The sequence below is a fragment of the Lepisosteus platostomus genome, chromosome 4 (assembly GCF_059453375.1).
Source record: "Lepisosteus platostomus isolate fLepPlt1 chromosome 4, fLepPlt1.hap1, whole genome shotgun sequence".
NCBI lineage: Eukaryota > Metazoa > Chordata > Actinopteri > Semionotiformes > Lepisosteidae > Lepisosteus > Lepisosteus platostomus.
Genome location: NC_142614.1, coordinates 60,013,796 through 60,026,119, shown reverse-complemented (window position 1 = coordinate 60,026,119; position 12,324 = coordinate 60,013,796). Strand labels below are relative to the sequence as shown.

At 36.7% G+C, this 12,324-nt stretch overlaps 1 protein-coding gene across 2 annotated transcripts in view; it reads left to right on the top strand.

Annotated features, from left to right (window-relative positions):
* Positions 1–12,324, top strand: part of cemip2 (cell migration inducing hyaluronidase 2) — a 37,667-nt gene that overhangs the window by 14,311 nt on the left and 11,032 nt on the right. For both annotated transcript variants that reach the window (XM_088630102.1, XM_088630101.1), the window contains exons 8-16: positions 338–547; positions 1,943–2,148; positions 3,752–3,821; positions 4,698–4,826; positions 5,907–5,995; positions 8,427–8,558; positions 10,490–10,525; positions 10,874–11,029; positions 11,829–12,006. In XM_088630102.1, coding sequence (XP_088486228.1) covers positions 338–547; positions 1,943–2,148; positions 3,752–3,821; positions 4,698–4,826; positions 5,907–5,995; positions 8,427–8,558; positions 10,490–10,525; positions 10,874–11,029; positions 11,829–12,006 — 1,206 coding nt within the window. The remainder of the gene's footprint in view (positions 1–337; positions 548–1,942; positions 2,149–3,751; positions 3,822–4,697; positions 4,827–5,906; positions 5,996–8,426; positions 8,559–10,489; positions 10,526–10,873; positions 11,030–11,828; positions 12,007–12,324) is intronic.

The window sequence follows — 12,324 nt, the reverse complement described above, 5'->3', positions numbered from 1 at the left end:
TTAGATATTAGCATGCGCCAAAATAAACTCATTAAGGTGAACTGTATGACATATTTTTCCCAAACCAACTGTTTTTCACCAAGAGTCTTTTTCCATTTACATTTACCAGAGTTTTAGCAACAGACAACTTTTTCAGGTTGCACAAATGCCACAGTTGGTTAAAGCACAACCCATGTGGCCTAAAATTGAAGAAGTAGTGTGTCTTGTCTCAATAGCCGAATTGAAAATGGAAAAACAAGGCTCTTGATAAAAACAACATTCAACATATGCTTACCGCTGGGAAATTTAACCTCTACTTAGACATTTTTACTGATTTCTCTCACCACCACCTTTCCAGATTTTAGGGAATTTCACGTCTGTGCATTTGTCTCACATCGAGCTGAAGAACATGGGCCAGCAGGTGATGGGAAGCTACCCAGTGCACTTTCACCTGTGTGGAGATGTGGATGAGAAGGGGGGATACAGTCCCCCAACGTACATCGAGGCTCTTTCGATCCACCACTCGTTTTCCCGCTGTGTTACCATCCACGCCACCAACGGCCTGTTGGTAAGTGTGCGTCTTCTTCGGTTTCCTTCGATGACGCGTGGATATTTTTCAACCGCGACGCGACCCACCGCTCAGTCAGGGCAAAGTCTTTAGACACAGCGCGCCTGCAGAATTTATAAAACTGTATCAAACTTTATTTTCAGGTGTAAAACAAACAAAAAGCCTCAAGAGTGCTTCAAACCTTCAGAGGATTTGAACTGCATAAAAGAAAGAAAAACAGAAGTAAAGATAAAAAGATAAAAAAAGGAGCAGTAAGTCCAGTTAGCAGAGTCAGAGGAGAGCCAGTATGACTTCCACGCTCAATAAAACTTCTGAGGGGATCTACACGGTGTAGATTTTATTTTTTCCAGATGTAATAAAGCTCTTAACTTCTTTGATCTAGTTTGTGCCAGTAGCTGAGTAGCCATCTCCCAGTTGAGTAAGATAAGGTAGCTTGCAAACAAAGAGAAGCCCTGAGCTTTTGTCATAGGTTGCGATAATTTTATATCCTCTGGAGACACTCAAAATATATTATTTCTTATTCTAGCAGGCTTTGTATGACACATTAAAGGACAATAATTTTTCTTCTGAAAAGGGCTGTCCGTAAACAGTATCCCATGAGATAACCCATTACTACTCTTGGGAATATGCTGTCATCCACAACTCTAGAGTGCTTGTCAAGTGTCTATTGTAGTGATGTTTTTTTTCCTTTGTTGCTTTGTGGGCTCTTTGGAGCGTCTGATTTGGTATGGTGCCCCTTTGTGAATGTCAGCTGAATCTTAATCCTATTGTTGCCTGTTCAGAGTTTCATGTGAACAGACAATTAGTTGAAAGTTTAATTTTTAAATAAAATACATTAATGTTTTGGATCCTGAAACTCACATGTTTAAATGTTTTAAGGTTAGAATTGTAAGTGAAAACTGGGAACGTAATTTTTTTATTATTTTAGATAATGCCTTTTGCTAAGCCAAATTTCAAATAATAATACAATTACTTTATATACAGTATAGTGGGACAATAAGAAGTTGCAACTAAAGAAATAACACAATGCTCTACAATGTGCAGTGGTTCAGTTGTAGGCTACAGAAAGGACCTAATGCAGTAAGGTGCACAGTAAAAACAATAAAGAGAAGATAAGTGTAGGACACAGTGTTGGCAACCACAGTAAACGTTCATGAATAAAATACAGTCTGAAATGAAAAATAACCAAAAACCTTTTGTGGTCTGGTTTTTGTTAGTGAGCGGTGTCAGGTTTAGCACTGCTGGTGATAACAAATAACATCCGCTGTTATTAACCTTGCCTGTGCTAGGGAGGTGAAAAGACATTTTCCCAGTGAACACAGTTAGTCAAACACAGCATGTGAGTTTTGTACTGATTTTTAACATAAGTCAGTGATCGAATTGTTCTACCCACAGATAAAGGACACTGTAGCCTATGACACGCTGGGACACTGTTTTTTCCTGGAGGATGGAATTGAACAAAGGAACACCCTGTACCATAACCTAGGACTGGTGACAAAGCCCGGCACACTCCTGCCCACAGACAGGAATGACACCATGTGCACTTCCATTAGAAGCAAAGTGTATGGAAACTATACCCCTGTGCCAGCAACCGACTGCAAGTACGTATACTTACAGGGGGAAACGGATGTCATGCACAACTTCAGTTCCTGGCCCTTGATGATAAATCAACCTCTATTCTTTCAGTGTGGGGATGATTTATACACTTATCTGACACATGGGCAACTTGGTGCTCGTTTCTTTTACTGCCTAATTAATTTCCTAAAAGAATGATGGAGAGATTTATACGCGCTTGAAAGCTGTTCTCACAAATCATACATTGTACGTTTAACAGATACTGTAGTGTGTTACTTCTAGCTGGAAAGAGGGCAGTTTTTCTAGATTGTACCTTCAAGCAGACAAAATATGTGCTGGCTCCATTATGCCCTATTTAGGGTATCAGTCTCACCTAATAGCTGCATGAGGGAACTTTGAGACGCATGGGAAGATTCCAAATGTTCTTTTCAAAAACGGTTTTGCAAGAAATTGGAATGTATTGAAAATCTGTTATAGTTCTGTGTATTTGAAAATGACTGTCTGTTTTTAATATAAAATTATAATAATTTATAATTGCATCACATTCATTTATAATTAGATGTATATTATATATAATAATTATATATATATTATATATATTATATAATTTCAGCGTATAGCCCAGAAAATGAAAACATCCCACAAATTTGCTTAGCTGGAAAGTGGGAGCAGTCAAACAGTGCCATTCGTGTATTAGAACGAGAGGCTCTCATATAAAAGAATGTGAAATTCCCCTGTAGTAGCCATGTCATTCTTCATGTTTTCCTGGTCCGTGTGTAATTAAACAATCAAAACTTTCTCACAGTCTCAAAGTTATTAAAAAATGGACCAGGTTAATATCACTTACCTCTCACAGGTCTGACTGTTGTACTAGTTTGGCCATTTCTTTGAGGTGCTGTGGCAGCTATCATTTGTAGCAACAGTTGTGTTTTACCTGTGTATTTTTAAAACCGTTTATTTTAAAATCAGTAAGTGCTGATGTTTCATTATTAAATGTATACTTTAATATTAATATTATCTGATTAATATTAATAATATCTGTAATATTCACATTTCTGTCAAAATGCCATGTTTTGGCAACACAAGAATATTTCAGCACCAGTGGAGTTTAATGAGGCCAAATGTAAGACTAGGAAATAGTTTCCATGGAATGTCATGTCATGTCATGTCCTTTGCCAAACCGGTTTATACCATACGGTTCCATGGAATGTATATACAGTTATTTGACAAACATATTCACGACACAGGGCTGACTTTTTTTCAACCTGGTTGGCTCTTTTACAGATTCACCTACAATACAGTGACCTTTTTAAAGGGCACAGTCAAAATAAACAGCGCTGTACAGTGTGCATTTATCACAGGAGCTCCAAAACAGTTACATTCTTCAGTGCCTCTGAAGATAACTTGTATAAGGATGATTAATTTGACATTACTTTCAGGTTGTTTCACTTTATAGATGGAATTTTTGAGTGCAACGTAGCATAATAAGGAGCCATATGGGTATTGATCTTTGTCTGATTGTATTCTTGGTGTGACTCCTTTCTTCATTAAGTTAACAGATAGAAAGCATTCTGCCCAGATCTCCTTCTGTGGCCTTTATTTTACACCCTGCTGTTGCTTTTGCTGCAGGGCAGTCGCTACTTTCTGGGTGGCTAATCCCAACAATCACTTGATCAGCAATGCTGCTGCAGGCTCCCAGGTGAGAAAATTGTTTTCTGTCAGCCCAGGGTACGCATCTGATTTTTAAGACTGGATGCTGTGCTTTTCAGAGTGGACTTTTAGGAAATAAAAGTTCTTTTAGCTGAGGTACAATTTACAGCTTCAGCCCTTGATTATGTTGTAGAATGTATATCGAGGGGCTTCATACTTTTTAAAAAATATACGGTGTATCTCCCAAGCCTATTTGCCTTAGCTTTTAAAGGTTGCACACACTTATTCAGGCCTTGTGTTATATATTCTTTAATAATTCTATTTAGTATTGAAAGGATGGTGAATTTATTATTGCACTACTTAAAAATGATCCTTGAAAAGCTTAGACTGGAGGGCCTTAGCATAAAGTAAATAGAAAACTAGCCTTTGTAGGGGTTATTTATGCATTTCTTTCCATCGGTTAAGTTCCATGCTTTGAGGATCAGAGCAGCTTGAGTTGTATGCATTTATTTGCAAGAATTTCATTTTGTGGTCCAGACTTGTTTTTGTTCTCTAGTCAAGTGGAAACAAAGAGATATGAATTAATGAATGTTAAAGGATTAGCTATGTGAACTGAGTTTTTCTACCATAAGGCTGAACTCTTGAAAACCCTTTCTTAGTGAACATTGATATCTTATCGTGGCCTAAAGTCACAAAAAAGCTTTCAAAAGGTTAAAAAAAAGATCCTATTGGTTTGGAAAGCCAAACATAACTGCACTGTAAAAATACATTTAAGATTTCTTCTAAACTAAATTAAATCTTTCTTCTTACCATCTTTGATTCTTGTGTTTTGCTTTGCAGCACTGTCATTGTTGTAGGTAGTGGTAGAAGCCTGAATGTTGTGAATCAGTTGCTTACAATAACACAGTTGTGTCTGAACCACCAGGACGCTGGGATCTGGTATGTGTTTCACAGCATGTCGACAGGAGACACACATGGACTGGTTCCAGAAACTAAGGCAGAGCTGACTCCATTGGGGATATTCTATAACAACCGAGTGCATTCCAATTTCAAGGCAAGCAAATTACATGTCTGTGTTGAAGTAAAGAAAAGAAGACAACATTCATTCACACCATAAAGCTAACGAGCTTTTTTTAATTGACATTTGCATTAACAGCAACGTGATTTGTTTTGTTTTTCACCTTCTAGGTGAAAGCAGTTTCCATTTTTTAAAGATTTTGCAGTTGTAGTCATAATTTGTTTTTTATTTTGATTTAACTCTATTATTCAGTTAGAAATAAAATACTAAATTAAGCACAGCTAATAGTTTTGCAGCACATTATTTAGATATTCTTGGATGGAAATTAGAAAAATTCCTATTCATCCCACAAAATCTGTTAAGTCTGACACTCAAGTTTAAAAAGCATCTAATATATTTCTGAAAATATATATTCTGAAAAATTGGCTCTGAAACTGGATGTCTTTCTTTCAAACTTTGGTGTTGTCATGACAGTAGCATTCCATGTATTGAATAAATTGAAATATATTAATCTTCAGAAAGATTACAACCATTATTATCTGAGACTGCAATATAGCAAATAGATTTGAACACAAATTTCTGTTACATAATAACGGTGTTTGCAGATAATTCCTCTGACTTTACGCTAAAATTATATTTTTTGACCCATTCAGAGTTTAAGAAGTCAAGTTTATAAAGATGATGCAAGCTAATCTGTTGTTAATTATGTGAAGCATTAATATAGTTATATTTGGAGAGGATTTGCCCTGAGTAATCTGTTCTGTATTTGATATATATGGTAGCCGGTCCTTTCTTAAATACTGTACAGCCCTGGAAGACGGAAAACCAAGACAAAAAATAAAAACAAGCAGCAATAAAAATAAAGAAAGAGACATTTGTGCTGAGGTGGTGAATGGAGTTACATGAGGTTCAAGGAAGCTTATTTTAAGGGAGTCTAGGACCTCTCCCAGCTGTGCCATTACTGACCAGAGCTAAAATGTAATGTGATGTAATTTGAGACTAATGTAGCACACTGAAACACGTAGCAGGCAACTGAACTTAAAACGGTATTTTTTCTGCCGCACCCAAATTCGTGGTCTTCATTTCTGTTTTTGTGTGCTTGGTTTCTTATTTCAGGCAGGTCTTTTCATTGACAAGGGAGTGAAAACCACAAATGCAAGCGCCGCGGACCCCAGAGAGTATCTTTGCTTGGACAACAGTGCCAGGTAGGAACTTGAGCGAGATTCAACCAAAGTTTCATGTCAAAGATCTGTCCAAAACCCATGGAAGCACAATACGAATCAGCCGTGGTGTGTGGTGGATCACCATTTTCTTAACAGTAATTCCCCCTTGGTCTGCCACTGTTATTCTCTTCATGTGTTTGTACACTGAAGTACATTACGTATACAACAAGAGTATTCGAACCAATAACATTTGTGGCTTTAAATGCATCTCAGTATATTACAGACCATGCCTGCAATTCCTTTTGTTGAAGAATTAATAAATTTGATGAGCACAAGAAAAGGACTTATGAAAGACTTCCGAGACAGAGAAATCAATACAGTTTAGAGTTATCGGTTTTTCCATCTGGGATGTTCTGAGAACCTCATCTTTATCATTGTTACAGTGGCAGCTAATAAAATAAATAAAGGTTAAGAAATGTTTGATTCTACTAAATGTCGTTTTCTACAGTAACACATTGTAAAAGTCAAAGGTGCCAGCAGTTGGAGTTGAAAGGTTACCACACTTTGCACTGCACACGTGGAAAGTCTGTCTGATGTGTCAGAAGCACTTGTACCTTACTAACAGATTCAGTGACAAGTGAATTCCAATAATGAACTATTTCTCTTCACTGGGGAGACTAAAGGGTATTAAACTATAGGTACAGTGAGAGATTAGTTAACTTTTATTGACAAAGTATGCCAAGAAAGAACATGTTGAAGTGTGGCCTAAGTCACACCACATCAGCATAGTGCCAGGGAATTAAGAGACTTTGTGTAACTCAACCATCAATTCCTTTAAGATGTATATAATGTAGAGAAATAAGTTAGTGAAGCCTAAAGATAAATATGGAAATTTCATATTTTTTTCCACAGCAACCTTCTTGAATCAAAACCAGTGTTTATGTAAATATCCATTTGGGTTTATAGTAACCAATTCTATGTCTCTAGAAACAAAATGAACTAAACAATGTGTAATCAAGGTACAGGGGATGTGTGGCCTTGAGGCCGGGTTTGGAAAGCCCCACCCTATGTAAAGATCAGAAATGTTGCGAGCTTAGTGTTTACCATAGAGAAAAGGAACTTACCGAAGGCCTCAGAAAAAGTTATTTTCTAGCTGTCATCTGGACAGAGTTACAAAATCATTTTTAGGATTTGGGGAATTGTCAGACAGATAATCTACAAATGGAGAAAGCTCAAAACCATAGTCATTCTACCCAGAAGTGTCATCCTACCAAAGTCTCTCCATGAACAAACTGGAAAAGTATCAGGGAAGTATCAGAGAACTCTGGAGTAGGGCCTGCAGGCCAGTCTCACCTTGGCTAACGCTACTGTTCATGACCCCATCATGAGAACATGACTGAACGAGAATGGCGTTCATGGAAGGACAAGAAGGAGAAAACCAAAAATAACCTTGTTTCGCTGGCTGAAGTTCTCTAAAGAGCACATCAATGATCCACAAGGCTTCTGGAACTATTTTGTCAAGACAGAGGAGTAGAAGATAGAACTCTTTAGCCCCAGTGAGAAATATGGTTGTCGAAAACCAAACGCTGCTTTTGAATACAAGAATCTCATCCCAACCGTCAAGCTTAGCGGCTTGCCATCATTGACACAACTATGGGTTCTGCACTGTATCAGAAGATGCTAGAGGAGATTGTCAGGCCATTTATCTGTGATAAAAAACCCTGTCGAAATATTGTAACAGTACCAAAAGTGAGCTGTCCATGCAAGGTAGCCTTCAAATATCACAGAGCTGAAGGAGCTCTGTAAGAAAGAATGGGTCAGAATCCCTCAAAACCAATGTGAGAAACTGTTCAACAGTTATAGGAAACATTTAGTTACAGTGTTTGCTGCTCAAGGGAGTCCCATCAGTTACTAAATCTAAAGGTTCGTGGACTGTGTCACACGTGGATATTGAATGTTGTGTCACTAAGAGAATAAATGTTGAAAGAGTATATTTAATTTGTTTGTTTATTATTAGGACTTAGATTAAGATTTAATTTTAAAACGTGAAACTTGAAAATATTAAGGGATTCACAAACCTTTATTCATCGTTGTATGCATTTACGTTCTCTGTGTTTTTGCATTGATTTGTTTAATGTTTTTGTTTTACTAAGCAGACTTTCTTCTTTAAGCGGCAAATATACAAGTTGGAAAACCCTGAAAGAGCCTCAACTCCTTTGAAAAGCTCTTTTTAAAAATGATGTTTGTCTGTTTGTCTGTTTGTCTGTTTGTCTGTTTGTCTGTTTGTCTGTTTGTCTGTTTGTCTGTTTGTCTGTTTGTCTGTTTGTCTGTTTGTCTGTTTGTTTTAGTGAGCAAACATACTGAAATAAGAAAGTACAATTAGGAGATTGTGAGACCTTATTTCAAAACCAGTGCCAGGGTGTCAAAGACTGGGCCTGGTTTCCTCAGATAAACCCTCCGAGTTGTGTTCCAGGTTCCGTCCGCACGAGGGCAGAGATCCAAAGAAGCCACGTGTTGCTGCTGTCATTGACCGTCTAATATCTTTCAAGAACAACGACCTGGGAGCGTGGATCAGAGGAGGGGACATTGTTGTTCAAAACTCAGGGTAGGGCACGTTCTAGCTGGATAAGCCTTGACGTCGATGTTTCTGAGGAGGGGCGATAGAAGTGGCTGATCACACTGTTGTCAATTTATTAGAAAAAAATCCGAAACGTAAGATGAGCTGTGTAAGGAACATCAATGATTTTCTTGTTGATTTTGATACATTTCTGTGTAGTATGTAGTTTTGCTCCATAGGCGGATAGGCTAGAAATGGAGTCTATTCTTAAACGTGAAGTGTTAGAACACACTAGGGTCTCTTTAATACCTCATTACAAATGAAAGCTATGTGGCTTGGTAACATTAACTCTTGCAGTAGAGATGTTGGAGAAAAACATCCAGTGAGCAGGAATTAATTTCAGATGGTTTGCATGGTGCTAGTTTTGTTGCCTTTGCTGATTCATGTTACACTCGGAGAATGTGCAGGCAGCTTTGCTGTAAAACTGCTTGGTTCTGTGTTGGAAGCATGGAAAATTCCACTTTCTGCCAAGTAGGCTTTCAAAAATCAGGATACTTGTATATGCTCCTTTGAGTTTTTTTTCTTTTCTTCTGTAGGCAGCCAGAAGCTCATATTTCATACCACAATATTGTTTATTTGGTCCAAATCCATAACTTAATTGTTTCATACTAATCTAGTTCTGCATTGAAGACATTTTAGGATTGTTTTCCTAAGCTGTCTGAAGGTCTTAAGGGAAAATATATTTTCTCCTCTAGAGAGACATATTTCCAAAGCCTTTCTTAACTCCAGCTGTTTTTCAAATATCTGAACCACAAATGCTGATCAATTACAGATTTCCATAGTTTTATGTAATGAGTCTTTTCAATTAAGCTACTAGTCTGAGACTAGTATCACTAATACATTCATAATCCTACTTAAAGACAGGGATTTTAGTATGCCCTTAGTAACTCTACCTGTCTAAATACTGTATTTGCTATGTTTTTTATTAATTAAAACAAACTTCATACACTAATGTGAAAATCACATATATGACTGATATATTGTTTATGTATGCACAATACAGCTTTGAAAATATTTGCTAGGACCACTGTTTAAGACACAGGAAATAGTAGGATTGTTATTCAAAAGAATGTGACACTGGATTGTGAATGCATGTAAACAGTTCTAGTTTATGTAAGAGCACATTTTTACACATAGATAAACAGATGTTTGACAAACTACCCAGCCTTGACTTTGATTCTGATTCATATAAATCTTGGGTTCAATGGTGTTATCTCCTGTCTCACCCACATCTCTGTGGGTGTTTTCATCATCCTTGTGATTGAAATTTTCTGTTCTAAATGATTATCAGCAGCAGCAGCTAATTAGTGAATGTTAAAAAGAAGCAGATTTAATTAATTAGTCCATTGCAGCTCAAAAGTGCACACCTTGAATTTTATCATTAATATTAATTTTTGTTGTTGTGCAAGGAACAAGGAAGATATGTAGTATATGTAGAAAAAAAGACAAAACATTCCATTTAATAACTAAGAACAGGAGGCACTGCTCTATTCAAGGGGCTGTTGAAGTGTGAAACAGGCTACCCAACCATGTTGTTGAAGCCGATACCTGCTTTCATTCAAGTCACAGCTGGAAGAGATCCTTGTAACAATTAACTACTAACGACCAAATAGGTTAGATGAGCCAAACAGACTCCTGTTGTTTGAAACTGTTCATATGTTCTTAAAACATAATTCATAACAGCATAACAGAAAACAGCAGTATGTTCTTCACTAGAATAAGTTTCAGTTTTATATTTCAATAAATATGTTCTTTCCTCTCATTCCAAGATGTGGAGATTTCAAATGTTTGCATTTTAAACATGCCTTTGGCTAATTACGATTGACAACTTCTTCAATACTGTTTTATTTTTTTAAAATAACCACTTACTGGAAATTTGCTTTTGGCCTTTTTCATGAATCTGTGTTTTACATTTGCAGTTTTGCTGATAATGGTATTGGACTATCATTTGCAAGGTATGTATGTGTGTGTGTATTACATTTTTTCCATTCAAGAAAATAAGTATTTCCTTTATTTAAATATTTCCTATAAAGGAAACAGTCTGTTTACTAATCAGTTGCTTTTTATTTAAATTGTTTTTGGCACTGATAGTTCTCTAATTTGGTGTTTTACTTCGGTGTTTTGGCTAACTCATATCATTGACTGTAGTAAGTCCTGTCGAATGTAATGTGCTTTATCACTGTTGTCAACTTTATCAGGAGGTATAAATAAAAAAATACATTCAAAATGATTAAATGATTAACGCCAGAATTAGTGCTTTAGATGCAATATATGTATCTCATTTTTTATTCTGTTTGTTTCAGTGATGGAAGCTTCCCTAAAGATGAAGGGTCCAGTCAGGAAGTATCGGAATCCCTATTTGTTGGTGAAAGCAAAAACTATGGTTTCAATGGTGGGCAAAACAAGTACTGGGGAGCAGGAGGGAGTGAAAACAGAAACAGAACTCTGCCAAGGAACAGGTAAGGAGAAATGAGTAAAACACAGAAAATTGGTCAAGGGAAGTGACAGCTTCTACACTTATCTTTTCAGTCTGAACAAGGCTCAAGTAATTAGAAGGGTCCTCTTGGGCACTGGAATTAACTCCGGCAGCTGTGTTCATTTGAAACATCCTTGTAACCTTTTATCCACAACAAATGCAAGACATTAAGGCACTTTAAAAAAGACCATTTCTCAGTATTTAAAAAAAGATGGAGTTATGTCAACTAATCTACAATTAGTTTAAAAATCGCAGCCAATGAGCTCCTTTTCATAGACTGTAAACTGTTTCCAATTAACTGTAATTCTCCACTGCTGTTAAACATCATTTCAGTGAGGCTATAACATAAGTGGTGTTCCCTTTTGTCTTGTTTTGCTGAACCTTCCTAGAAGGCTTTTGTGTTCTTTCTAAACATCTCTTAGTTACGATGTATTTCTGGCACAAGGGCCTTAATCATGATATGACAGAAAATCATTTGCTAATTCAAGTTTCCTTAAGAGTGGAAACTTATAAATGTTTGAAATGAACAGGATGCCTGTGTCTTAGCAGGAAAAAACAGGAGGAAATCTGAACTTAATCTGAATAATGTAGATTTAAATATATGTTCTTTCGAAAACAATGTTTAATTGGACTATACGTAGTCAGTTTCTACTTCACTATATAAGGTCCACAGTAGTCCATTTCAGGTCGAAGGAATTGTGGCTAATGGGAATTAAATGCAGAAAATGATGCACTTGGTCAAGAAGTACAGGAAAACAAGTAGCGAGTAACTTTTTTTGCAGAACCTTCCCAATTCGAGGGTTTCAGATCTACGACGGTCCGGTTCGCCTCAGCAAGAGTACCTTTAAGAGCTATGTCCCTACTGCTGACAGATTCACAAGTTCAGTCGGCTTCTTTCTGAAGAACCCTTGGCAGCTAACACCTAAGAACAACATCTCATCTGTCAGGTTTGAAGACAGTGTATGTATTTCCTATTTCTGTAATATCTAACCATTTGGGGTGTACAATTACAGGATTTCCTGTTCATGATTAAGTGTCTGGGTACCTTTTAATTAGTGAAGCTCATTCAAAAGAAGAAAAGTCTTATTCATTATTTTTAACAGTAAGATTTTTTTTCTTACATGTATTTCCCATAAGTTATGAATTTATTAAATATATATATTAATACCAGAGATGTACAAATTTGTCATGCTAATGGAAAAATGCAAAAATAATATGTTCCATTTAATATACAGTGGAACTGCTTTCTGCCTTTTTTCAGAAAATGTGATCCGCCTC